Source organism: Trichechus manatus, unplaced genomic scaffold (genome assembly GCF_000243295.1).
Source record: "Trichechus manatus latirostris isolate Lorelei unplaced genomic scaffold, TriManLat1.0 scaffold00002, whole genome shotgun sequence".
NCBI classification, from domain to species: domain Eukaryota; kingdom Metazoa; phylum Chordata; class Mammalia; order Sirenia; family Trichechidae; genus Trichechus; species Trichechus manatus.
Genome location: NW_004443938.1, coordinates 42375380 through 42403365, shown reverse-complemented (window position 1 = coordinate 42403365; position 27986 = coordinate 42375380). Strand labels below are relative to the sequence as shown.

The following is a 27986-nucleotide window of genomic DNA, read 5'->3' as shown; positions in this document are numbered from 1 at the left end:
GGCAGGTGTAGCTGAAGAGGAGTTACTGGGACGGGTTGTTTGTGGCGCTTACTACAGCCACCAGAGCTGGTCAGTAATCAGTGCAGGGCAGGTTCCAGTAGGCCATGCCTGTGCTGCTTGGTGGTGTGATGTCAAGCGCACGGTGCAGGTAGGCACGATGCAGTGGGGAGATTGTTATGTGTGGAGCTAAGATGGATATGGGAGAGAGGAGAGAGGAACGGGAGCCAAAAACATACAAACAAAGAAAAAAGAATGCTAGGGGAGCTTGCTGTTGGAGTGGAGAGATGAGAGACTATGAAATGGAGAGAAACAGAAAGGGAAAGATGTAGAAAAGAAAAGAATGAATAAATAAAAATCAGAAAGGTTAAAGAACCGCAAAGTTCCCAGTGATCCCACCGGTGCAGCTATGAGGTCTGGGGAAGTCGCTCTCAGGTGTTGAAGTACAGCCTGGCTAGAAGGCGCAGAGGTATACAACGCCAGGTATTCATGGAACAGAAAGAGAAGGAGGATATAGAGAGACGAGAAACTGAGCAATGAAGAAAGACAAAAAGGGAAAAAGAGGAAAAAGAAAACAAAAAATTAAAAAAAACAAAACAAAACAAGAAAGGCCCCCAAAGAAACAGAAAAAAGAAAAAAAAACCAATGTAAAAAGAAATGCTCTCAGGGATCCCTCTGCACGTCTGTGGAAGCCAGAGGGGCGTCTCCCTGCCACGCAGCACAGCCTGGCCGGAAAGGGCTCCCAACTCAAGAAAAGGAAATGAAAACAAACAATTCAAAACAAACAAACGAACAAAAGCCGCGGGATCCCACCAGCGCGGCAGTCCAAACTGGGAAGCAGCTCCACACTTGAATGGAGCTCTGCAGCCCCTCAGGAAGAAGCAAAGATGGTGCACGGAGCCAGGTACTTGAGCGAAGGGAGGGGGAGGTGGCGAGAGGCAAGTAAGAAGTCAAAAGAAGCAGAAATAAAAAAAAGCAACACTAGCAGCCAACAAATGGCACTCAGAGAGCCAGTTAGTGCGGGCTGGTGTTTCTGGACAAGAGACTGTGTCCGTGGGATGCAGAGGGGGCCGAGTGTGGGTGAAGAAGTGTAGAGAGTGGGAAAGCGTATGTCACAAATTACCAGAGCTCTGCAGCCCCTCAGGAAGAAGCAAAGATGGCGCATAGAGTGAGGTACTTGAGCTAAAGGACGGGGAGGTGGGGAGAGGCAAGTTAGAAATAAAAAGAAGTGGAAAAAAAGCAACACCAGCAGCCAACAAATGGCACTCAGACAGCCACCCCTTCGGGTGTGTGGAATCCAAGCAGCCGCTGTTCCCCGGTCAAGAGACGGTGGCCGCGGGAAGCAGAGGAGGCCGAGTCGGGGTGGAGAAGGGTGGGGGGTGGGAAAGTATATATTGCCAATTATTGGTTGTTTCGTCTCCCGCTGGAAGCTCCGTGAGGCTGCTTTCTCGTACCCCGTTTGCTGGTCTCTGATAGGAGTCCAAGATGGCGGATCCACGCTGTGTTAGCTGGTAGGGGACCTCTGCATGAATCTCTCCTTGCTCTCTGTTCTCTGTCAGTTTTCTCACCCCATTTGGTGCTTGGCTGAGTTCTTTATCTCTTCATTTGATGTTTTAGGGTTTCAGGATTGTTGTATTCTCTGTTCAGCTTAGTGTTTCAGATCTTTGCTGTGGAGGGACAGCGTGGTGCTTCTGCCTAGAGCGCCATTTTGCCGGAACTTAGATGGACATAATTTTAATAAGTTGAGGACTAAGAAGCAGCTTCCTTAAAAGGCGTGAAGAATGGGGAGGATTTGGTAAGTGACTGGATGCAAGAGCCAAAGGAAAAGAGAGGCTTAAAGATAAATCAGACATTTTAAATGTAGGTATTTAGGGAAAAGTCAAAAAGAAAGAAGTTAGGAATGAGAACTGTTTTGGCAGGTAAATAGGATAGTTAAATTTAAGCATGTCAAGCTGTGGAAATGGGGTGTTCACATGGAAAGTCCCATAAACTATTAGGGACTGGAAATTAAAGCTTAGGTTCTAGGCCAGATTGCAATTCATCTATATTTTTTCAGGTGTTCAACAGATTGACTACCTTCACCATACTATGTATAATGGAAGGTGCACAGATACATCAGACATGAACTCTATCAAAAGGGGCTCACATATCAGAAGAAACAGATAAATGGTACAAGAGAGGGACAGATAATTGCTGTGGGATTTCTTTTAGCTGAATCTTGAAGATAAGATCTGAACTTGAGTATATGAATGGTATTTCAGTGATTAAAGATGGAGGTCAAAGTTTAGCAGTGAGCAGTAGGTCACTCATACTCCTAGAGTGAGGAAGAAGAATTTCCAAACAAGAATCTGTGAGGAGATGTTGTCAATTGAATCCCTACTTTTCCTATCAGCACTTTGAGAGAAACCACCATCCTTCACTTCCTCTTCTAAATGCAGACATTGGTAACTGATATTGTGTGATACTCTTTACTACTGAACCGGTTTTAAATAGTTGTTGATCACAGAGGTACTAGGTGGCCATTATGGATGATTAGCTTTGGCATGCAAAGAGGAAACTATTTGCTATCTCTTGTGTAGACCCTTGTGACCCTCTCTCATGACTCTTGAAAATGAATCTTAAGTAGCTTCCCTGTTTCCTGTCCTCCTCCCCTTCACCTCTGTACACTACCATCAATTTGCTCGTCTTAAAATAAAGTTTCTTTTCTCATATTATCTACCCCAAAACTTCCGATTACCCCCAAAAAACTGCCAGCCTACTTTGTGATGATAGAGTTACATTCTAAAGTCAGTAAATCAAATACAATTGTATAAAATCCCCTATAATAAAACCAGCCAAAAAGTATAGTATATACATAAACTATTCCTTAATAAGCCCAAAATGAGCCAATTTTTTTTTAATTCTTATTTTTTTATGTACTTTAGATGGTTACAGAACAAATAGTTTCTCATTAAACAGTTAGTACACATATTGTTTTATGACAATGGTTAACAACCATACCACATGTCAACACTGTCCCTTCTCAACCTTGAGTTCCCTATTACCAGCTTTCCTGTCCCCTCCTGCCTTCTAGTCCTTGTCCCTGGACTGTTGTGCCCCATTAGTCTTGTTTTGTTTTATGGGGCTATCTAATCTTTGGCTGAATGGTGAACCTCAAGAGTGACTTAATTACTGAGCTAAAAGGGTGTCCGGGGGCCGTACTCTCGGGGTTTCTCCAGTCTCTGTCAGGCCAGTAAGTCTGGTCTTTTTTTGTGAATTAGAATTTTGTTCTACATTTTTCTCTAGCTTTGTCCAGAACCCTCTGTTGTGATCCCAGTCAGAGCAGTCAGTGGTTGTAGCCGGGCACGGTCTAGTTGTACTGGACTGTCTGGTGGAGGCTGTGGTAGTTGTGGTCCATTAGTCCTTTGGACTAATCTTTCCCTTGTATCTTGTTTTCTTCATTCTCCCTTGCCGCCAAAGGGGTAAGACTGGTGGAGTATCTTAGATGGCTGCTCACAGGCTTTTAAAAAGACCCCAGATGCTACTCACCAAGGTAGAATACAGAACATTTTCTTTAACTGTTATGCCAATTGAGCTAGATGTTCCCTGAGACTATGGTGCCCACAGTCCTCTGCCCAGCAATTCAGTCCCTCAGGGAGCCAAAACCAGCCAATTTTGCACTAGCATTGGAATAGAAAATTGTGCCTTTCTTTAAACACCTGATGAAGTACTTGGCTTGCTTTAAGAGCCACGTTAGGTGAAAACTCTACCCTTCTAAATACTCTAGGAGTCCCTGGGTGGTATAAATGGTTAACACTCTCAACTGCTAACCAAAAGATTGGAGATTTGAGCCTACCCAGAGGTGCCTCAAAAGAAAGTCCTGGCAATCTACTTTCTTCTTTCCTGAATTTTATTTATTGTGTTGCTGTTGTTGAGCATATACACAGGAAAACATACACTAATTCAACAGTTTCTACTTGTACAATTTAGTGATGCTGATTACATTCTTTGAGTTGTGCAACCATTCTCACATTCCTTTTCTGAGATGCTCCTCCCTCATTAACATAAACTCACTACCCTGTAAAGTTCGTAATTAATCTTTCAGGTTGCTGTTGTCAATTTGATCCCATATAGATAGTTCTTAAAAGAGTATAATGCTCAAGGCAGACCTTTTTTATTAGTTAAGCTAAACTATTGTTTGGTTTTGAGAACACTTCAAGAGGTATTTTTGGCTTAAGTTTTAAACATTATCTCATGGAAATAATTTCAAGCGTTCATCCAACCTTCATGGCTCTAGGAAGTCTGGAGTCCATGAGAATTTGAAATTCTGTTCTGCATCTTCCCTGTTTTGATCAGGATTCTTCTATGGAATCTTTGATCAAAATGCTCAGTAATGGTAGCCAGGCAGCATTCAGTTCTTCTGGCTTTTTGGCAAAAGAGAAGCTGTTCATAAAGGCTGGCAATCTACTTCCGGGGGAAAAAAAAAATCAGCCATTGGGAAATCCTATGGAGCACAATTCTACTCTGACACACGTGAGTTCGCCATGAGCCGGAGTCAACTCCATGATAACTGGTTTTAAATACTCTAATCACTCAGTGTGGGGAGGTACTCACACTCTAAGAGGTTTGAGGGAGCTGAAACCAGCTGTAGGAATGGCAGATTCACAAATTCCACCTTACACTCAACCTAGGGCACTAGATTTGTATTTACTTATATATTTTCTTCCTGCTTCCATCTTTTTTTCCTTCCTTACTTTTCCTTTTTCTTTTTCCCTCAACTTTGTATAGCTAAATTCATGTCAGATAAATGAGAATGTAGCATGAGTCCTAGTGACTATCGTTATTGTAAATTACTAGCAGGTATGGAACTCAGAAGAACAATCAGAACTGTAGATACAGATTTGATATTAAATCATGGGAGTAAAATAAAATTGACAAAGGTGATTAAGTGGTGAGAAGAGACCCAAAGGTCAAATTGAGGGAGATGTCTGTACTCCCAGGGCAGAAAGAGACAGAAGGTGTCATCAAACAAGTAAGCAGTTAGTATAGCTATAGAAAACAAAAGACGAAGTTTTGGAAGCATTAGTGATTAACTAAGTCAAAGGTCTGAGGAAATCACTGTCAGTAAGGTCCTCCTAGACGAAACAGTGTCATTAGTGTGGTAGCAGCAAGAACGACATTGGAAATGATTAAAGAGAGAGAATAAGGAAGTGGTAAGGGGAGAAAAGTATTGAAACTGATAAATCGTCTCAAAAAATAACAAGGTGATCGTATTTTGGGGGTATATATATATAAGAAGTCTATTCACATAAAACAGATCTGTATGTATCCTATTTTATAAAAACTATACATTTAAATATAGCTCTATGTTCACGGCTGATACCCTGCTGGGATGCAGAGAAGCTGTCTGTAGCTGGCTTCAATTCATACTGGTTTGAGTATCACCCCTGTGTAGGTATAGTCATGTATTGTACTTTTTGGTCATTTAACAGCAATTTTAAAAGAGGGAAGAATGTTAGGTGTTCAGTAAACATTTAGTTGAAAGGATCCCAAATAAGCCAGAAGACAGTAGTCACGGAAGCCAAAAACCAAAACCAAACCCATTGCTGTAGAGTCGATTCCAACTCATAGTGACCTTGTAGGACAGAGTAGAACTTCCCCATAGGTTTTCCAAGGCTGTAAATCTTTATGGAAGCTGACTGCCACATCTTTCTACCACAGAAGCGCTGGTGGGTTCAAAGCACCAACCTTTTGTTAGCAGCCAAGCGCTTAACCAACGCGTTGCTAGGGCTCCGTGGAAGCCAAGTGGGAGAAAACTTTACAAAAAAAGTGATCAAAATATTAAATGCCGTTGAAATGTGAAAGAGTAAAGGCAGGGAAAAAAAAGACTTTGAACTAGATTCCCAGTTGTAAAATGAGCTCAAATTTGCACACTGCATATTTATTTGTTTTAAAAAATAGTTAACTCCCTTCATGAATGTGTCACATAGGGAAATGCCTTGGTGGTTAGGAACAAAAAGTAAGTTCCTCTTACACTTCCTCTGGCTCACAGCGACTAGTTACTTTAAGTCTGCATATTTAAAAAACAAGTACCACTGTGCCAAAGTCAAATGTGAATTATTAAAAAACTCATCTAATAAAATTTTTCACTTTGTTAACATTAACTGAAAATTAGCAATGTCATATGAATAGCATAAAATAAATATACAATAAAGAATGTCAGAGAAACCCATGTTTCTAAATTATTGAACTAATTTTTATGTTGTAAAAATCTTATTAAAACGCAAATGCCCAAGAAATAAAAAAGACACTACTAAATTGTAATAATACTTGGGGTAATAAAATTTAAACCAGGATATAACACTGTTTCACACCCATGGGTTTGACAAGGATGTGGGGAAATGGTAATTATCCTCCTCAGCCTATAGAAATGTAAATTGGTATAAACCGTTTGAGAAGGACTATGTTAATACCTGGAGTCCCTAGGTGGTGCAAAAGGTTAATGAAGTAGACTGCTAACTGAAAGACTGGAAGTTGGAGTCCACCCAAGGTGCCTCAGGAGAAAGAACTGGTGATCTACTTTTAAAAAATCAACCATCGAAAACCCTAGGGAACAGAGTTCTACTCTGAAACACATGGGGTCATCATGAGTTGGAATCAACTCCATGGCAACTAGTTAAAAAAAAAAGAGAGAAGTTAATAATTGGTAAAGTTAAAGTTGCAATGTTTTCTATGACCCAACAATTCCATTTCTATATCCTAGAAACTCATGCACTTGAACAAAGGAGGCATGTTGTTGTTAGGTGCCGTCGAGTTTGTTCTGACTTATAACGACTCTGTGTACAACAGAACAGAACACTGCCTGGTCCCGTGCCATCCTCACGATCATTGTTAGGCTTGAGCCCACTGTTGCAGCCACTGTGTCAGTCCATCTTATGGAGGCCCAAGTTATTTATTACAGTATTATTCGTAGTAGTAAAACTATCAATATGACAATGAAAAAAATGAATGGTGCTGCATTTAAGTGAGGGAATATCACAACACTCAACTTAAAAAAATAATTTAAGTAGATCTAGATACTTCACTATGGCTAGATCACAGATGTAATTCTGAATGAAAAAATAATTGTAGAATACCACTTGTATCATTTATATAAACTTGAAAACTCATAAAATAATAGTACATATTGTACACTGAAGGCCCCTGGGTGGTGCAAACTGTTTACATTTGACTACTAACCTAAAGGTTGGCAGTTCAAACCCATCCAGTGGTGTCAAGTATGAAAGGCCAGCCTGACTGCTTACAGTCAAGAAAATCCTATGGACCAGTTTTATTCTCTAACACAGGGGATTGCCATCAGTCAGAACTGACTCTATGATAATGGTGGGTTTTTTTGTTTTTTGTTTTTTTTGGTTTATTGCATATTGATGTACAGTAAAAGTTTTAAAAAACATACTAGGTACACACCAGTTCATGATAATGATTAGCTCTGAACAGAGAAACATTGGGGATTTAAAGTTCATCTGTAATATTTTATTTCTTTAAAATACATATCTGAAGACTACATAAAAATAGCTAAACTTTATGACTTTGTGATGGTATATGTCTGTTACACTACACTTTGTACATTTATTTTTATTTTTTTAATAAACCCCAAACTTTGCTGTATCAAATTATAATTCAAGGCAATAGAAATGGCAGAGAAAAGGACAGCTTTTAAGTAATAAAAGAGCTTTCTCTTCATGAAAATCATGCCCTGTGGAAAACAGGCCTGTGTTTCTCTTTTTTAGGAAGGTAGGCCAGAAGCTGTTTGGACTGAAGAAAGATGGAATGCACACATTGCCCGGGTCCGTGATGTGGAACTTCTTACTGGACTTGACTTTTATCAGGAAAAAGCACAGCCTGTCTCTGAGATTCTGCAACTAAAGACTTATTTACCTATACTTGAAACCCTTACTTAACTGGTTATATAACACAAATTTGGCAAAATGTGGGTGATTTTCTTTGTCAGAGAATCATAAAATAGAGTGTTCTATTTTCCCTTAACTCCTTTCCATGTTGTATAATTTTCATTAGTCCTGCCTATTTGATTTGTATGAACATGTATTTTAAATTTACTTCCTTTTTTTTTTTTTTTGCACAGAGTTTTTACCCCATTATAGTGTAAAAACATCGTAGGAGCAGAGTCTGACTTCCTCTGACTTCACAAGGGGAAGGAGAATCAAGATCAACAGGCCAAGGCTGATTCCTATGAGGCAGAGGTCAAACATGTCTCCTTTCTCCACCATCTTTACCAAATCTGACACCAACTATCATGGCAATCTTTACTTCTCTGCTAGGTTCAATAATTCATTGCACTGGCCACACAGAACTCAGACAATACTCATGATTATAGGGTTTATTAGGGAAGTAACCGGTTATAATTCCGGTTCAGGAATGCTCAGGATATAGTTCTCTCAGCAGGACAACATCTTCCCAGGTATACTCGAAAGCACACTTCTCTCTGACCCTCGGCCTCTGCCCTGCTCAGGCAAGTGTTACAAAGCTCTTTTAGCCCTGCCGATAAGTGCCTAAAGGCACCCCACTGTGCCGGTAAGGCTTGGCCCAAAGGCACTCAGCTTTAGCTCTGAGTGTCAGCAAACCAACCCCACCAAGTGCCCGGAAGCACACTACTCCTCTAGCAATTCTCTTGCCTGAAGGTACTCAGCATTCTCACTCTGTGGGCCAGGAAGTGTGGGGATATGTGCCATGAAAATATGGATGTATAAAGGCCTCTATGCTGCACAGCATGTTGAGACTTGTCCCCAACATGTTGAGACTTGTCACAACTTGTTTTTCCAAACCCATTACTGATTGGCTTGTTTACCTGAATTCCTCCTCCCTTGCCTGAAACTTATTGTTATTCACCCAAAGCCCATTGTTCTGTTATTTGCTTCACTGTTTGCTGTACTGACTATAAAATAAACTCTTGGGACTGAAGCTGGGTTCGACTCCTCAGAGTGACCCTCCTGGCCCCACTTCTCTGTAAGAGTTGTGGTATTGGTTATTCTCTCCCAGATGGTACCTCGTGTGACGGCAGACCGCTGTATAGCTGCATAGGCGCCCTCGCACTCAATCCCTTTAGGTGGTGAGTATCGGATGTCCGTTTCAGGCTGTTTAAAGGCACAGCCCGAGAGCGGCAGGGTTTTTCCACGGGCGGAATTTTCCCGAACGCTCTCAGATCAGGCTGCTTTAGCCCCACAGTGGCAGGTCTTTCCTGATGGCTCCCAAGGGATTTCAGGCTTCAGGCCAGAAGCTTTCCTATCATTCTTTCCTTCATTTTCCTATTCCTCCTCGCTATGGGGAATTCTCTTTCTCCTGAGCAGCGTCAACACAAAACCCAGTTGTTGGGATTGTTAAAGGCCTCTAAGCTTAAGGTGTCAGAAGAAGCCCTTACCCAACTTCTGCTTTTCATTGAATCTGCCATTTCCTGACAGGTAGACAATCATCAAGCAGCTGAAGTTCTTTGTCTCCAGCTTGCTTGTGAAAATACTAATGCTGACTGTTGGGCTGTTTTAGCTCTCTTAAAGGCACAGTGTCCCCGCTGTAGTAAAGGCTTTCATTTGGCTAATATATTCTGGATTTCTCTATGCTACAGCCCTTTCTGGAAAAACGTTTTACTCATGCCTGTCGTCATTTCACCCAAGCCATTGCAACTATGGGATGTCCCCAAGCTCTTAAAACTGATAATGACCCTGAATATACTTCTGCTAAATTTCAACAATTTTGTGCCACTTGGGATATTCTTCATACCACTGGCATTCCTTATAACCCTCAAGGGCAAGCCATAATTGAACATGCCATCATACTCTCAAACAGCTCTTGAATAAACAAAAGGGGGGAGATGATGGGTCTAGACTATTTGACCAAAATGAAAGACTTGCCAAAGCTCTCTTTACTTTTAACTTTTTATCAGTTGCTAAAGATGGTCGTACTGCTGCAGAACGACATTTTATCCCCTCTGACACCTGACCTCGCCCACAGGTCCTCTATAAAGATCCTCAAAATCTCTCTGTCTGGCAAGGACCTGTAGAATTACTAATCTGGGGGTGAGGGTATGTGGCTGTTTTGTCTCCTACAGGTCCACTTTGGATTTCCACTCCGGCTGCAGCGCGGCCCATGCTCCATCCCTCCCGTGGGGCTCCAAGCCCAGTCCCGGGTTGCCGCTGCCTGGGCTTGCCGGCCCAGTTGCCTGGGGTGTCGCCGTCTGGGACGACCCCGTCTGGAGGCTCTGGGCAGGCGAGAGCGGGCTCTGCGCTCCGGCCGTGACTAGGGGTCCCGGACGCGCCCTGCGCTGCGGCTCCCCCACGCGCCGGCACACTCTGCCCTGCACTTCCGCCCCTTCCCTTCTCTGAACCGCCGCCACCACCCCTTCGGTGGCTGCCATCCGACTCCAGAGCCGCAACTGACACCGGCACCCCTTCCCCCGAGGATGAACACTGAAGTGCTGCCATCCGACCCGAAATCACCCCTTCCCCCGGGGATGAACACTGAACAACTGCAATACTGGTAACATGGGGAGGTCTGAAAGCCCTCTCCTCCAAAGCTGAGCATATCCTCTCAACTACAGGTGCCCCACTTACACCTGAAAACCTGTTTCTAGCTATGGTTTCCCTCATGACAATCTATTCTCAATAGTCATCCTATATTATCTTGTTAATAATTTGTTAATCAGTAAGTTCCCAATGAAAATTTGTTATGTGTAAATTCCTCTATATTTTCTGCTTCTTCTAGATTAGATGCTTCTGTATAGATAGATTTCTAAGTTAGATGATTCCTTTCCAATTGATAGTAAATTTGTGTAAATCAGTGTTTGATTGTTAAATTTGTTATGATGTGTAATTAATTTCCTAATGAACATTTGTTATGATGTGTAAATTGCCCTTCCTAGTGATTCCAAGTAATAGTGAAGCTGTGTAAATCATTGCTTGTTTGATTGTTAATGAATCTTTGAGCCTTTATAAATCTTTGAGCCTTTAAGAATAATAATCTTAGTGAATGTTAAAAGTTAGTGTGTAACTTACAAAATGAGAGTCAGAGGAAACCCATGGGTCCAACAATCAGGATATTACTAGTGCAGAGGATTGTATTATCCTCATAAGATCATCCTCTATTGTCTTACACACCTGAAAGGCAAATTGAGTCCCCCGCTCCAACTTTGCGTCTAATAAGAGCAATGCTCTTGCTTAGTAACCTGGTGAAGAACTAGATGGTATCTGGTGGAAAACCAGCACCGTGAGTTTAAAGAGCCTACAGTGGCCGCCATCTAAGATCACTAAGCCCAGGCATTAAGTAACAACCTGGTGAAGAACCAGATGGTATCCGGTAGAAAACCAGCACTGTGAGTTTAAAGAGCCTGCAATGGCCGCCATCTAGGAGCAACTAAGTCTAGGTGTTACTCATAGCTATGCTACTTCTCCTCCTTAAACATATGGAGTGTGCCCCAGCTGTAGCTGGGCTCACAAGGACTCACTAAGACGCCAGGCCCTGAGGTGTGGAGACAGTAGCGGAGATAATCTTGGACTTTATCTCCTAGAGAAAATTTTACTTTATCCTAACGGGCATTTGTTGGACCAGTGAAAATCCTCTTGATTCTTATTCCATTAACTAAACAAAAGGGGGGAAATGTGGGGATATGTGCCATTAAAATATGGATGTATAAAGGCCTCTATGCTGCACAGCATGTTGAGACTTGTCATGACTTGTTTTTCCAAACCCGTTACTGATTGGCTTGTTTACCTGAATTCCTCCTCCCTTGCCCGGAACTTACTGTTAATTCACCCAAAGCCCATTGTTCTGTTATTTGCTTCACTGTTTGCTGTATTGACTATAAAATAAACTCCTGGGACTGAAGCTGGGTTCGACTCCTCAGAGTGACCCTCCTGGCCCCACTTCTCTGTAAGAGTTGTGGCATTGGTTATTGTCTCCACTGCCCCAACAACCGTCGCCGCCGCGACAAGGAAGAGCACCATGCCATCTCCTGCCAGTCTCTCCTGCTGGTCTTTCCTGCCACCATTGCCACTGTTTCTCTGCCACCACATCTTGCTGTCTTCAGTGTTACAGCTCTCTCTCCCTCAATCTCCTGGTTCCAGGAGCTACTCAGTGCAGGGAGTCCGGGTGCAAAGGATGTGCTCTGCTCCTGGCTGTCCTTCCTTGCTGGTGGTGGAACCCTCTACTTCCTGCCTCTGGGATGGCTCCTTTCAAGCCCAGTGGGATGGCAAAATTAATTAATCCCCTTGGTAGGCTACAATTACCCTATTTGCACAGTTCTCCCAAAGGGTGGGAGTTACAAGACCATAGTGAGAAAGGCCACACAAAATTGATCCATCACACCACATGACTTATTATATTTATTATCTCATTCATAAATCTTTGGCTATCTTTTTCTGCCCAACATTATCTAAACAGAAGGGAGAACAAAAGAAGTAGGCATTGATTCGATTCTACAGCAGTTTTGCCACAAAATAGTTCACAGATGACAGACACATAACTTTTGTTCAGTAATTTCACTTGTAAAAGCTGATCCAACAAATGTACTTTGCACAAATGCGTGCACATATCTTTTACAATAGCAAAGACCAGAAACAACTTAAAAGACAGGTTAAACAAATTCTGGAAATTTGTTTAAATGAACAATGAAATATTTCTTCACCACTATGAAGAAAGAAGTAGATCTAGATGTTTAATGAATGGCTGTTTTTAAATGAAAAAGCAGATGGTAGAACAGTGTGCATACTCTACCAGTGTATATAAAGCACCAGATAGTAAATGTTTTAAGCCATAGAGTCTCTGCTGCGGCTACTCAGCGCTGGCAAAGCATTGAGAAAACAGTCATAGACAACATGTAAAATGAATGGGAGTGGTTGTGTTCCAATAACATTTTATTTACAATCACAGATGGAGATATGGATTTGGCGCTTGGGCTATAGTTTGTCAGTGCCTGGCTTGTGTAATAAAACCGGGGTAAGGAGGGGCAGGGAATTAATAGTAAGGCGAGGAAAGGAAATATAGTTTTTATTTTATGCCCTTTTGTACTGCCTAACATTTTTTAAAACTACGTGTATATATTTTTAAAAATATGATTGTGAAATGAAGAGAACCCAGTACCTATCTGAGAAACAATAACATTGGTCAAATTTTTGGATTGCCAGACAGGCGATATTCTAGATGCTTCCTTAGATATAAAGACCAATTCATCCAGGGGACAGAGTTTTTGCTGGTGATGAAAAAACCTTGTGACTTTAGCTTCAAGAAAACGAACTATATCTATTAGAATTTCTATTGAATTATGGACATTAATTTCACATAATTGAAATGTTAAGTGTGATGCCATTGAATTTTTTTTAACATGTTTTTGCCAGTAGTTGGATGTAATTTAAAAAATTCTGCAATGCAAAATGCACAATACAGAGAGGCTGAAAGGTAAGACACAAATTGCAAACTATTTCTAGATATATAACAAAATGATATTTAATATTCTCTATATATAGAGAAAATTCCTCCAATCAATATTCCCCTGCCCCATCACAGCCTGAACATTACATAAGATCCCCTGTAATCTAGACCCACTATGCTGATCTGCTCCTGTAAAGATTACAGCCTATAGGGCAGTTCTATTCTGTCCTATAGGGTATCTATGAGCCAGAATTGACTGGATGGCACATAACAACATGGGGAGACAGGAGTCCCTGGATGGTGCCAACAGTTAACGCCTTGGCTGCTAACTGAAAGGTTGAAGGTTCGAGTCCACCCAGAGGCACCTTGGAAGAAAGGCCTGCCATCTACTTCTGAAAAATTAGCCATTGAAAACTCTATGAAGCATAGTTCATATTGACACACATGAGGTCATCATGAGTCGGAGTCAACTAGACTGGCAACAGGTTTGTTTTTTTTTAATGGGAAGCCAAGTGGAGGAAGTTTACAATCCTGAACTGACTGAGTTTAGCTCTCTAGGTACCCTCATTCTGAAAGCGACGGAAGTGACTAGATTGTTTCCTATAGTAAATCAAATGGATGCTCAAGGTAAAAGTAAAAAGTTTTGTCAGAGAAAAATCAAACTTAATTTGTATGTGTGTGTGTCTCTGTGCACAGAGACTGTGTGATGTTATACCTTCCTTATGAAAATCTATTGTTCCATTAAAAAGACAAATTGAAGAGGAATGGCATTGCATTCATCATCAGAAAGAACTTTTCAAGATCTATCCTGAAGTACAATGCTGTCAGTGATAGGATAATATCCATACACCTACAAGGAAAACTAGTTAATATGACTATTAATCCAAATTTATGCACCAATTACTAAGGCGAAAGATGAAGAAATTGAAGATTTTTACCAACTTCTGCAGTCTGAAACTGATCAATATGCAATCAAGACTCATTGATAATTACTGGCAATTGGAAAGCTGGAAACAAAGAAGGATCGGTAGTTGGAAAATATGGCCTAGGTGATAGAAATGCTGGAGACCACATGATAGAATTCTGCAAGACCAATGACTTCTTCATTGCAAATACCTTTTTTTAACAACATAAATGGAGACTATACATGTGGATCTTGCCAGATGGAATACACAGGAATCAAATCGACTGCATCTGTAGAAAGAGATGATGGAAAAGCTCAATATCATCAGTCAGAACAAAGCCAGGGACTGACTGTGGAGCAGACTATCAATTGCTTATATGCAAGTTCAAGTTGAAGCTGAAGAAAATTAGAACAAGTCCACGAGAGCCAAAGTACGACTTTGAGTATATCCCAACTGAATTTAGAGACCACCTCAAGAACAGATTTGATGCGTTGAACACTAATGACTGAAGACCAGATGAGTTATGGAATGACATCAAGGACATCATGTATGAAGAAAGCAAGGGTCATTAAAAGGACAGGAAAGAAAGAAGAGAACAAAATGGATGTCAGAAGAGACTCTGAAACTTGCTCTTGAACATAGATTAGCTAGGGTGAATGGAAGAAATGATGAAGTAAAAGAGGTGAACAGAAGATTTCAAATGTCGGCTCAAAAAGACAAAGTAAAGTATTATAATGACATGTGCAAAGACCTGGAGTTAGAAAACCAAAAGGGAAGCACATGCTTGGCATTTCTAAAGCTGAAAGAACTGAAGAAAAAATTCAGGCCTCGAGTTGCAACATCAAAGGGTTCTACGGGCAAAATGCTGAACAATGCAGGAAGCATCAAGAGAAGGTGAAAGGAATACACAGGGTCACGGTACCAAAAAGAACTTGTCGACGTTCAGTCATTTCAGGAAGCATATGATCAGGAACCGATGGTACTGAAGGATGAAGCCCAAGCTGCGCTGAAGACATTGGCAAAAAACAAGGCTCCAAGAATTGACAGAATACCAGTTGAGATGCTTCAATAAACAGATGCAGCGCTGGAGATGCTCACTTGTCTATGCCAAGAAATTTGGAAGACAGCTACTTGGCCAACCGACTGGAAGACATCCGTATTTGTGCTTATTCCAAAGAAAGGTGATCCAATAGAATGCAGAAACTATTGAACAATAATATCACGCACAAGTAAAGTTCTGCTAAAGATCATTCAAAAGCGTTTACAGAAGTACATCCACTGGGTACTGCCAGGGATATCACTGCTGACGTCAGATGGGTCTTAGCTGAAAACAGAGAATACGAGAAAGACGTTTACCCGTGTTTTATTGACTATGCAAAGGCAATCAATTATGTGGATCATAACAGATTATGGATAACACTGTGAAGAATGGGAATTCCAGAGCACTTAGTTGTGCTCACAAGAAACCTGTACATAGATCAAGAGGCAGTAATTTGAACAGAACAAGGGGATACTTCATGGCTTAAAGTTAGGAAAGGTGTTTGTCAGGATGCATCCTTTCAACATATTTATTCAATCTGTATGCTGAGCAAACAATCCAAGAAACTGGACTATATGAAGAAGAACAGGGCATCATGATTGGAGGAAGCCTCATTAACAATTTACATTACGCAGATGATACAACCTTGCTTACTGAAAGTGAAGAGGACTTGAAACACTTTTGATAAAGGTCAAGGACTACAGCCTTCAGTATGGCTTACACTTCAACATAAAACAAAAATCTCTACAAGTGGACCAACTAGCGACATCATGATAAATGGAGAAAAGACTGAAGTTGTCAAGGATTTCATTTTACTTGGCTCCACAATCAACGCCCATGGAAGCAGCAGTCACGACATCAAACAATGTATTGCATTGGGAAAATCTGCTCCAAACATCTCTTTAAAGTGTTAAAAAGCAAAGATGTCACTTTAAGGACTAAGGTGCACCTGACCCAAGCCAAAGTGTTTTCAATCGCCTCATATGCATGCAAAAGTTGGACAATGAATAAGGAAGACCAAAGAAGAATCGATACCTTTGTATTGTGGTGTTGGTGAAGAATACTGAATATAACGTTGACTGCCAAAAGAATGAACAAATCTGTCTTGGAAGAAGCACGGCCAGAATGCTCCTTTGAGGCAAGAATGGCAAGACTTCGTCTCTCATACTTTGGACATGTTACCAGGAGGGACCAGTCCCTGGAGAAGGACATCATGCTTGGTAAAGTACAGGGTCAGTGAAAGTGAGGAAAACCTTCAACGAGATGGATTGACACAGTGGCTGCAACAACGGGCTCATAACGATTGTGGGATGATGCAGGACCGGGCAATGCTTTGTTCTGTTGTACATAGGGTCGCTATGAGTCAGAACCGACTGGATGGCACCTAACAACAATATTTAAAAATATTCTGAAGGGAAGTACAGCAATGATTTAGCTGAAAATGGAATTACAGGGGATTTTCAACTGCTGCTTTATAACTTTCGGTATGTAGTCTACATTTTACACTTGGTTTGTATTATTATAAAAACCTGAGAATGTAACAAAATAGCTGCATGTTTTCTAAATATTTATTTTCAAAAAGTTTCCAGTATACAGAAAACAGCAAGAATAGTATAAAAGAACTCTTGTGTAAACTTCACCAATTGTTAACGTTTTCACTATGCATATTTATATATATCTTTATATATTTTTGAGCCTTTTGAGAGTACATTGCAGTCATCATGTCCTTTTTTGCCGTCTATGCTTCAGTATATGTTTCCTGAATTCAATAATGTCAACTCACACAACCACAGTCAGGGAATTTAGCACTGATACAAAATCCATTTCTGTCGAGGTGACTCTCTCATAGCCACCCTGTAGGACAGAGTAGAACTGGCCCATAGGGTTTGCAAGGCTGTAATCTTTATGGAAACAGACTGCCACATCTTTCTCCCATGGAGAGGCTGAAGGGTTCAAACCATCAACCTAATTATTTTATTTCCAGACCTAATTTAATTTTTTCTAAAATTCTACACAGTTTCCTTTATAATATTTTCTTTTCTGGTTCTGAATCCAACATATTGATTTCATTAAGTGTGCTTTTTCCTCTCTTTGGTTCCTTATAATATGCAACAGTTTGTCAGACTACTAAATAGCACCGACATTTTGGAAGAGTGCAGGTCATTTATTTTGCAGACTGTTCCTCAAGTTGGGTTTTTCTGACGTGATGCTTACTCATGATTAGATTCAGGTTCTGCATTTCGCAGAAACCGTACATTAGTGATGGTTAGTCCTCGGTGTACCATATCTGTTAAGTTCATGATGTCAGCTTGTCCTATTGTTTGTGATGTTAACTTTGACCACCTGCTTAAGCTGATGTCTACCAGGCTTCTCCTAAAAGACAGTACTTTTTTTTTTTTCCCCTTTTTAAGTTACTTGTGCGGAAATACTTTGAGATTCTACACAGATCCTCTTTTTCATTACATTTTCACCCACCGGCTTTAGTATCCATTAATAGTATTAATAATTCTTATCTGATTCAATTTTTGCTATGGTGGTTGCAAAGGGTAATTAAAAAAAAAAACTCCAACATACTTTCTTCATTAGTACTCTATTTTAAGGAAAAGTGTTATCTTTATAGTATGAATAAATTTGTTTATATATTTATTGAAGCCCTGGTGGCTCAGTGGTTAAGAGCTCAGCTGTCAACCAATAAAGGTCAGCAGTTGGAATCCACCCGCCACTCCTTGGAAGCCCTATGGGGCAGTTCTACTCTGTCGTATAGGGTTGTTATTAGCATTCTATTGCAAGGAAAAGTGTTACCTTTTCTTTATAGTACAAATAATTTTATTTTATTTATGTACTTATTGGTAGTGTAAGTTCAGTGGGGTTCTTTACCCCTTCAATGGATGAAAATCCATTACAATAATTATTTTAATACTCTGATTGTCCTAGATTTGGCCTGTTGAAGTTCGTGTAAGTCGGCTTCTGTGTCCTTTTGATGTATTGAAAAATCGTTGTTTTTTTTTTCTTTTAAATACAAAAAGATGTTTCAGGCTTATCTTGTGGTTTCCCTGCTCCAACTCTGGAACCAGCCATTTCTCCATGGAGTCCTGGTTCCATTTAGTGCATTGCATACTAATTGCTTCTGGGGTATCATTGCATCTAAACCCTTTTAGTCAACAAAAGTAGAATCTATGTCTATGTCTCTATGTCTGTGTTTCTCTATATCTCTTATTATATGTATAAAAAAACCATGGCTCACTTACCATTCCATACTACATAGTTCTTCCTAAACTTTCTTCACATTTCATAATTGTATCTTCCTTCCACTACAGTGAGAAACTTGGTTCCCAACATCATCAAAATGTCACTCATTTGCTCAGTCCTATACTGCAAAGAAAGTAGTGTTGGAAATTCTAACCAATATCACTGACAAATGAATTTACTAAACAGAATTCAAGAAATATTTGCAGTTCTTTGCATCTCGATTGAGAATTTATTGTCAAAATACTCTATATTAAAATTACTCAGATTTGTTTTCTTCCTCCCTTCAGTGTAGTTGCATCACTCATTTGAAAGATACTACGGTTCATTTGTTTCTGCTTGTATTACATTTAGGGATTTCCATTTTCCTTGGTGATTTAATTTCTTGAGTATGTAAAAGATTAATATGGTTCCAAAAGTCAAAATTAGATGAAAAGGAACACTCAGAGAAGTGTCCTCCCTCCCTTCTTACACCTCCACCCTCTGTAGACAAATGATCTCATTAGTTTCTGGTTTATCCTTTCTGTATTTAAATTTAAAAAAATAAGTAGATATATATTTCTTATTTCTTTCATAAAAGACATACTATATATTCCTTTTGCACATTTTTTTTGACTTCAAAATATATCCTGGAAACCACTCCGTATCAGTTTATGCAGATCTTCCTCACTCTATTTTATTGCTGCCTAGTACTCTATTGTGTCTATATTGTTGTTAGTCGCCATTGAGTCGATTCTGATTCATGCCTGCAAGACATGAGCAGAACTATTCCATAGGATTTTCAAGGCTGTGAACTTTTGGAAGCCGACTGCCAGGCCTGTCTTCCGAGGCACCTCTGGGTGGGTTCAAACCAACAACATTTCCCCTAGTAGTTAAGTGCTTTACCGTTCGCACCACCCAGGGACTGCTTGTGTATGTACTATACTTTACTAAATCAATCTCCTATGTAAGGGCTTTTAGGTGATTGCTAACAGTTTGTAATTACAAATGTACAGCAATGAATAACCTTATGCAATTTGCATTTCTTTGTATTATTGGAAGTATATCTTCTGGGCAAATTTCCAGATGTGAGTAAACATATATATAGTAGTTACATTAAAAAAAAATAAAAGTACTACAGTAAAACCAGAGAAAGTCAGAATCTGTGTTAGGCAGAAACCTGTCAGAGAAGGACAACTCAAGTATTTTCCACAACCTAATAGCGAGTGATAGAAAAGTGGTAAGACTGCACCGTGTCAAAGGCAGAAAACTTTCAAGACCTGGAAAAACAAGGCCGTCCAACCCTCACAGGTTTCATTGTGTATTGTCACAACTTTCAGTCCTAAATGAGCATATTTAGAATGTGAATACACTGAGGTGTAGTTCTCCCCCACCAAAAAATGGAAATAATTTGTTTTCCTTAATTATAAAAGCAACATATATTCAGTGTAAGATGATCCAAAATTTATACTGATGAATATTAAAATCACTCATAATCTCATCAACCAGTAATTAAAGCTATTAACCCACAGATATATCTCTTCTGTGAACTGTATTATTTGAATACGGGATTTGGGAAAATATTAATCCATGTTTCTTTGGTTCTCATTCAAAATGTTCCCTCCCCCAACCCAGGGTAATTTCAAATTTTTCAGGAAAATGCTTAGATTTTGAAGATTTAGAAAAGCCTTTCTATGAGAAAGTGTAACCTACTGGAGCAAATGAGGAAATGACTGTTCAACATTCAAAAACTGCCTTGTTTTTTTGGCAAATTGATAGCCTAAGACATTTGTAGCTGAGAATTACATGGAAAATCATATGGTTGTAGGAAGAATCTGTAATGTCAGCATCCATGACCAATTATCACCCAGTCTTCCCAAATTGATTTTTGACTTTTGAATGACAGAACTGTATCATCTCAGGCAGTGTATTTACCTTTCCTTTTTATTCTGCCAGTGCTGAAATGGAGTCCTGATGTGGCAGTGGTTAATTGATATGGCTGCTAACCAAAAAGTTGGCAGTTCAAATCCACCAGCTGCTCCTTGGAAACCCTATGAGGCAGTTCTACTCTGTCCTCTAGGGTAACTATGGGTTGGGATCGACTTAACGGCAACAGGCAACGGGTAGTATCGAAATATGTAATAAACCAAAATTTTGAAAAGTATTATTCATATAGATAAATATTTAATACAGCAGAATTGCTTGCTTTTAAAGAGTGGACCACGTATTATTGTTACTTTTAGTTATATGTATTTTGACAGGCATGTATGAGGAACATTTTGTCACTTTCAAAGTTATATAATCAAGGATTGTAATTAATTCTTGTTTGCATAAAGGGAACCTTCTTATCCAAGTGAGGTGAACCGAGATTGTGGGAGCAGACTTGGAAAGAAGGGGGATTCTAACTGTTGGCTTATTTTTCAGATATAGTGAAAATTCTGAAAATTTTTTCAATACACGTTTATTTTTTTTTTTCAACCTTTCAGGATTTTTAGTGCCATAGTTGGGATGAAGGGAACTCAGAATCTGTTGTTTTGGAAAGTATCAGAAATGAGTGAGTTTTCTGTGCAGGTAGAAACTCACTTTCTGTGCCGGTGGGTGGGGCTTGGTAAATGGGTGGATGAAGGGATGAGCAGGTACACATAATGATGGGCCAAGCATTCATCTTTGGCTACTAATTTGGCTGAAATTGAGTATAAGAATGTCCATCAGTGTTTCATCATTTTAAAATCAGTAAGTGGAGTTTCTAGGAGTCCATGTTTATATACTTAAAAATTAGGCTGATCTTGATACTCCATCCAGTTTTGGCACTGGAGTTTATTTCCAAATTACATTCAGGGTTCTTTGGAAATCCTTCTAGCCCTAGGGAAGTCTCTTTCCTTCCTCCACCTCCATCTCCACCCCCACATCACCACTACCCCACCACTACTTGTCATCTGTTTACTTTGGGAGGGCTAGCATGGGAATGGAAACAGAACATAAACTGAAACCGTTTTAAAAAACAAAAACAAGGCCCTTGGTAGAAACGACTTCCTTTTTACACAGCACCCTTGGCTGACCACAATCACTCCCTGAATCAGTGGACTCGGGCTTGAACAAACTTCCAGACAGAAGCAAACCTCAGTCTTCTTAAGACAGAGAACTCGTGCAATTCAGACTCATCTGAAACCCACAGTGTAAAGGTAGCTGGATACCAACTAGTAAAGTATGACTTTGCATTTAGAGTTAGGCTGTCTAGTTCACATATGATGTTCCTTAATCTGTAAATTAAAGATCTGTAGGTCTAGAAGAAATCTGGAGAGACCAGCTACTCCATCTTTCAAGGCACAATCCACCAAGAATTGCTGTTCTGTAACTGTGAAAGGTAAACAGAGGCCTTCCATAAAAACCAAACCCACTGTTGTCCTGTCGATTCCAATTCATAGCTACCCCATAGGGTTTCCAAGATTGTAAATCTTTATGGAAGCAGGCTGCCACATCTTTCTCCTGCCGAGCGGCTTGTGGTTTCTAACCGCTGACCTTTCAGTTAGTAGTCGAGCGCTTTAATCACTGCACCACCAGGGCTCCTTCAACAAAGACCTTACAGAATATTTTACTTCAGTTTCAATATTTCTTAAAACTAAGAAAATTTTCCTAATGAGTAGCACAGTCACCTCCTCTTGTCTATTTAATGTGATATCCATAAAATTTCTTTATAATAGTCTCTTAAGGACTCATCTAATCTCATTTGAGTGTTAAGAGGCAGTAGTGTATTGATAAGAGCATAGGTTCCTAAGTTATAGACAGTCAGGATTTCAGTACTAGCTTCCTAGGTGTGTGACCTGGAAGGTTCCTTAAACTCTACAACTTAGTTTTCTCATATGTAAAAAACAAACAAACAAAACCCAAATGAACAAGATGCCATCAAGTCAATTCCAACTCATGGCAACCTCACGTGTTTCAGGGTAGAATGCGCTCCACAGGGCTTTCAATGGCTGTAATCTTTCTTTAGAGGTGCCTCTGGGTGAACTCCAACCTTTTGGTTAGCAGCCACACATTAACCGTTTGAGCGAGCCAGAGACTCTTCCCACATGTAAACCAAAAACAAAAAAAAACCAAACGTGTTTGCTGCTGTTGAGTTGATTCTGACTCATAGCGACCCTATAGGACAGAGTAGAACTGTCCCATAGGGTTTCTAAGGAGCAGCTGGTGGATTTGAACTGCCAACCTTCTGGTTAGCAGGCAAACACTTTAACCATTGTGCCACCAGGGCTCCTCATGTTAGTACTATCTCAGAATTGTTGTGGGGATTTGATGAGTTAATAGATACAGTGTGCTTACAACATTGGCTGGAGTACAGTAGCAATATCCTCGCTCAGTCATAAAGCCCTCTTCTCGAATTAACCAAGCAATTGCTTCTCCTTCATTTGAGCTTAAGCACAGTCTCAGTGACTCAAATTTGTGGACTGTGTAGGGTTGATCTTTGTCCTATGATTCGGAGGTTTGACTTCTATATTTCCTGCCAGAATGAGTTAGTCACATTAATAGCATCCTCCATCTTGGGTTTGTGGTTGACCTGATCTTTAAACTTGGCCTATCTCTCTTACAGTCCCTATTCATTCGTTAGGTCCAAGAATGTTTTTTTTATAAGTTTTGGCTACGTTAGCAACTTAAAAAAGGAACCACAGCCAGGCTGATCCTGTCACTTTGGGATATTGAAAAAACTGAGATGGTTTAGCCACAGTGGCTTAGATTGACTGGCCCATGGCAGTAGGTTCAGATACATCCTCCAGATCTGTCTGGACCTCATCTCAGAAAATGGGCTTATTCTGCAGAGATCTTACCGTCAACGGTCACTTCGGGTTCTGATTTCAACCCCTTCTAGCATTTAAACAGAATTTTCCACAAATTAAAAACAGAAATTTAGAATCGGATCTTCAATTGACTCCTTTGCTGTGAGGGAGTCCATCAAAAGACTAAATGTCTTCTTCCACTGCTGTCCCTTTAAATCTGGATTTATGACTTTTTTTACTCAGCTCTATGGGTTGCCTAATTTTCTTATTAAATCTGTTTATTTAACCAATATTTATTGAGATTCTATTATGTTCCTGACACTGTTCTAGGAGCTTTGCATAATCAATGAACAAAACCGACAAAAGATCCCCATCCTTGACAAGCTTATATCCTAGCAGGGAAGACACACGCAAACAATGGATACAACAAATAATAGAACTAAATTATATATGTTAGAAAATGATAAGTGCCGTAGAAAAAAAAAAGTAAAGGAAAGTAAAGAGGATCAGGAAAATGGGGTGTGGGAACGTGGGGGGGCAGGTTACAAAGAGTATTATAGATAGGATGGTCTGGGTAGGCCTGCTTGAGAAAGTGAGATCTTAGCAAAGTCTTAAAGCAGGTGAGGCATTAGCCAGGCATATAAGCAGGAAGCTGTTAACACAAGCATGTGTTTGTTGTGTTCAGGGAGCAGCAGGAAGCCAGCATGGAAAAATTCTTGTCCTCTCAGAGCTCTCATACCATTTGTGCAATGGTTAAGCGCTAACCAAAAGGCTGGCAGTTTGCACCCACCCAGTGGCCCCATGGGAGAGAGACCTGGCGATGTGCTTTCATAGAGATTACAGTCTAGAAAACCCTATGGGACAGTTCTACTCCATCACATGGGGCTGCTATGAGTCGAAATAGACTCAACAACACCCAACAACAACAATAACTCAAGAATAAGAAACTAGAAAAGAGATGTTTTTTTTTAAGTTGCAATCAACTCAAAAACGAAATGAATGTTTTTTTCTTTTTGTTGTACTTAATGGGCACTCTAAGTCACCCTGTCACAGAATAAAATCTCCTTGTAGGAACAGACAATAATGACTGGGGTATATAAATTTCTAGCCCTCTGTTAGATGTAACTCCAAGTATACTGAAAAAAAAAAAAAAAACGGTTGCCATTGAGTTGATTCCGAATCATGGTGACACCTCCATGTGTGTCAGAGTACATCTGTGCTCCACAGACCTTTTAATGACTATGACCTTTTGCAAACAGATCACCAGGGCCTTCTTCTGAGGTGCCTCTAGGTGGATTTAAACCACTAACCTTTTTGTTAGTAGCCAAGTGCTTAACTGTTTATCCCACTTGACAGCAACCCACATTTTATCTTCTATTCATATGATAGTATTAGGTTAAACCATATGAAATTGGCCATTCTTATAGGTCAGAACCTTTTGAGTATTGTCAGTTTCATATGGTTTAGCCTGTATTCCATTTTGGTAGCATTAAAATAACATGAAGTTCTTTGTTTATCAGAGAGGTGTTCTGTCATTGTCATATGTTGACAGCCTTGGCATGGAGTTCTAATTTTGTATATTTTATAAAGTTTTATATTTTATATATATCTTTATGAAACACTTTTAAATTCCTACTATGTACCAAACACTTTCCCATGTCTCCCCACTTAATTCCACAACTCTGATATACAGGTATTATTATCCTCAGTTCACATAAAACAAACCTGATAAGAATGGAGTTTTGAATTAATTGCTCAAGAGCACAAAGTTACTAGAGAGCTGGCTGAGCCAGGATTGGACTTTGTGTTTTTCAGCTCCAAGTCCAGTGCTCGTTCCATCTTACCGCAACTGCAGTCTGTTACTATGAATTAATTGAGATATTTAAGGATACAAGAATTTCAAAACCCAGGTCTTACCGTCAATGGGTTTATAATGCAGCCAGGGCAATATTTTCTAAGGCTGGTTCTGTGGAATCCTAGTCTCCTGGGATGCTGCATTACAAAAGGGTCTATATGTTTTGGAAACATTAAGTACTAGTATGTCTTCTGGAAATACATACTACGTACATTAATATATCTAAGGCTCTAACATTCTTTTAAATTAAAAAAAAAAAAAACCTTTTGACTATAACTTAAAAAAAGAAAAAAGAAAAACAACCAACAAGGTGTGTATCTAGTTCTAGTGTTCCAAAGAATCTACTTTGGAAAATGCAGAGCAATGGAGCCCATTTATGTAATCTAAAACTACATGGCAGGACCTGCTAAGCACATTAGGGAAAGCACAGGGAAGAGGCAGCAGCACAGTGGTCAAGAGGCTAAGCTCTTGTATCAGATTGCATGACCTCTGACTGGTTCATTTTACCATTGATAAAATGGAAATAATATCAATACCTGTTGTAAGGATTAAGTGAGCTAACACATGAAAGTACTATTATAATTTGTTTTTTGCTCTTCAAATTACCATGACCCTATGGAGCACAGTTCTACTCTGACACATGCAAGGTTATCCATCATGAATCAGAATCGACTTGACAGCAACTTGTTAATTGGTTAGAGAGCACAACTCCGAAAGAACTTAAACTAGTTTTAAAAACTAGATTAAAAGAAAAAGGAAGGGGTATTAAAAATATAAAACAATCTACAAATTTTTAAATGTAATTCTTTAAGCCACTACGGATGGTATTATTAGACATTTTAGCAACTCAGTTATGTTGTTGGTCAGGGTCTTTGTGAAAGTTGTAGTAGACTGGCTGAAAAATTTGTGTTTTACTCCTTAACTTCAGAACTGCCATTGACACCATTGCTCTTAAAACTAATTTCAGGGTGTGTACTATATTGTGATTATTTATTTAGATGTCTGTGAGCAATGTGAGAGTAAAACCTCATCTTATTCACCTTTGTACCAGTAACTACCAGTGAGTCTGTTTGAGAAGGGACTCAGTAAACATTCAGTGAACTGAACTTAGCCCATTTAAGCTTGTGTTGAAAAAGCACTAAAAGCTTTAGATATGCTAAAGTACGCTAGAGAGACTATGGATACAATTCATATCTGTCTTCATCTCTTCCTCCTTCCCCTCCTCCTCTCCCTCCCGTCCCTTCTCCTCCTTCCCTTCTCTCATCCAGAACATGATTTAACCTGTCTTATATTTCAATCTGGAGTCCTTGGATGGTGCAAACAGTTAATGCACTTGGCTGCTAACTGAAAATTTGGTGGTTTGAGTCCTCCCAGAGGCAGCTTGGAAGAAAGACTTTGTGACCTTCTTCCAAAAAATCAGCTATTGACAACTCTATGGAACAGAGCTGTACTCTGACACACATGGGATCGCCATGAGTTGGGACTAACTCAACAGCACCGATAAATTGGCATGTGTATTTAAATCTGTGTGAAAAAAACTCTGGTCAATTTTAGTCTTTCTTATTTTCTTTAGCTGCCCCGATGTCCTCTGGAGTTACTGTAGTTTACAAGACACAAAGGCAGCAGAATTTAAAAATATAAGTGACAGTATAATTCAGACATGCAGATGAGTTCTCATATGGTAGTTGGCAGGGGGAAAAATAAACCAAAAGTCTAATTCTGCTTAAAGCTTAGTGTGATCTTGCAACGTAAGCAGTCTCCGGTTTGAGTAGTGTTCAGATGCTCTTAGATTAAAATATTCAGTCACTCATACAATCTTTCCTCTTTTTCTCCTTTGGATGGTGTGCAGATTTAAAGAAGAGAAACTGTTTTTTTATGACCTTGTGGTGCTGGGAGGAAGAGACCTCCTGGTCTCCTGTTGTTCACTAGTGTGAACTAGCTGGCATCTTCTGGTCTCAGAGTTAGATTCCTTTTCTGCATTTTCACTGAACTGCTCCATTGGTCTCCAAGTTTGACAGTTGTCAATGGTGAACCCAAGGTCCATCCATTTGGCTTAGGCAATACTCTTGGTGCACCTTAGCCCCTGGATCTCTCACCACATCTTCCCTCTACCCAGCTGGCCCAGAAATTCATTACCAGTTCCTGCTGTGAGATCTCTTCACCCACAACATGTCATGGCTGGCCCTTAACTCAGGATTCCTGTCATAGGGGTTACTTCAGGGACTCCTTCTGCCTACCACTCTGCTCTACTTCTCTATGACTGTGCCTGACACTGTTACAGGGCAGCTTATTCCCCATGTCTGAAACGCAAACCACCACTTCTGTACCGCCATAAGTGATATCCTCACATATCATATTTTGGGCTGTAGCCCAGAGATGTGAAAAATGATGGATGTATCTCATTGCTTCTGTTATCCTCTCTCTTTTTCTCTTCTTCTCTCTACAATCCATTGAGGCCTAAAAGAGGGTAGACTTTCCCTACTTTTCTTCCTTTCTAGACCTCCTTCAAGTAAAACTCCACAGCACGGCAGTCAGGCCATTCTCTGGAACTTAATCATTTCCCAAAATAATAGTCTGTGGTAAAAAGCTAATGTCTTGATTCAAAATCCAATTTTTGAAAATGAGAATACCAGTCTTTCTTTTGATATTTGTAAAACAATGCCAAAGGTACTCATTTCCCCTTCCCCATTACCCTATCCATGTTTAGGCAAGACAGGAAGAATGGCTTGTGCTCAAAACAGGCAAAAGAGAAAAATATCTTTACTGATATTCAGAGTATT

The 27986-nt window shown here is 39.9% G+C and overlaps 1 protein-coding gene across 1 annotated transcript in view; it reads left to right on the top strand.

Annotated features, from left to right (window-relative positions):
• The window catches only part of ENPP3 (ectonucleotide pyrophosphatase/phosphodiesterase 3), a 117336-nt gene extending 109380 nt beyond the window's left edge, over window positions 1–7956 (top strand). Inside the window, exons 23-24 of the mRNA XM_004368979.2 lie at window positions 5339–5408; window positions 7767–7956. Coding sequence (XP_004369036.1) covers window positions 5339–5408; window positions 7767–7937 — 241 coding nt within the window. The 3' untranslated portion in view covers window positions 7938–7956. The remainder of the gene's footprint in view (window positions 1–5338; window positions 5409–7766) is intronic.
• Window positions 7957–27986: the final 20030 nt, after the last annotated feature.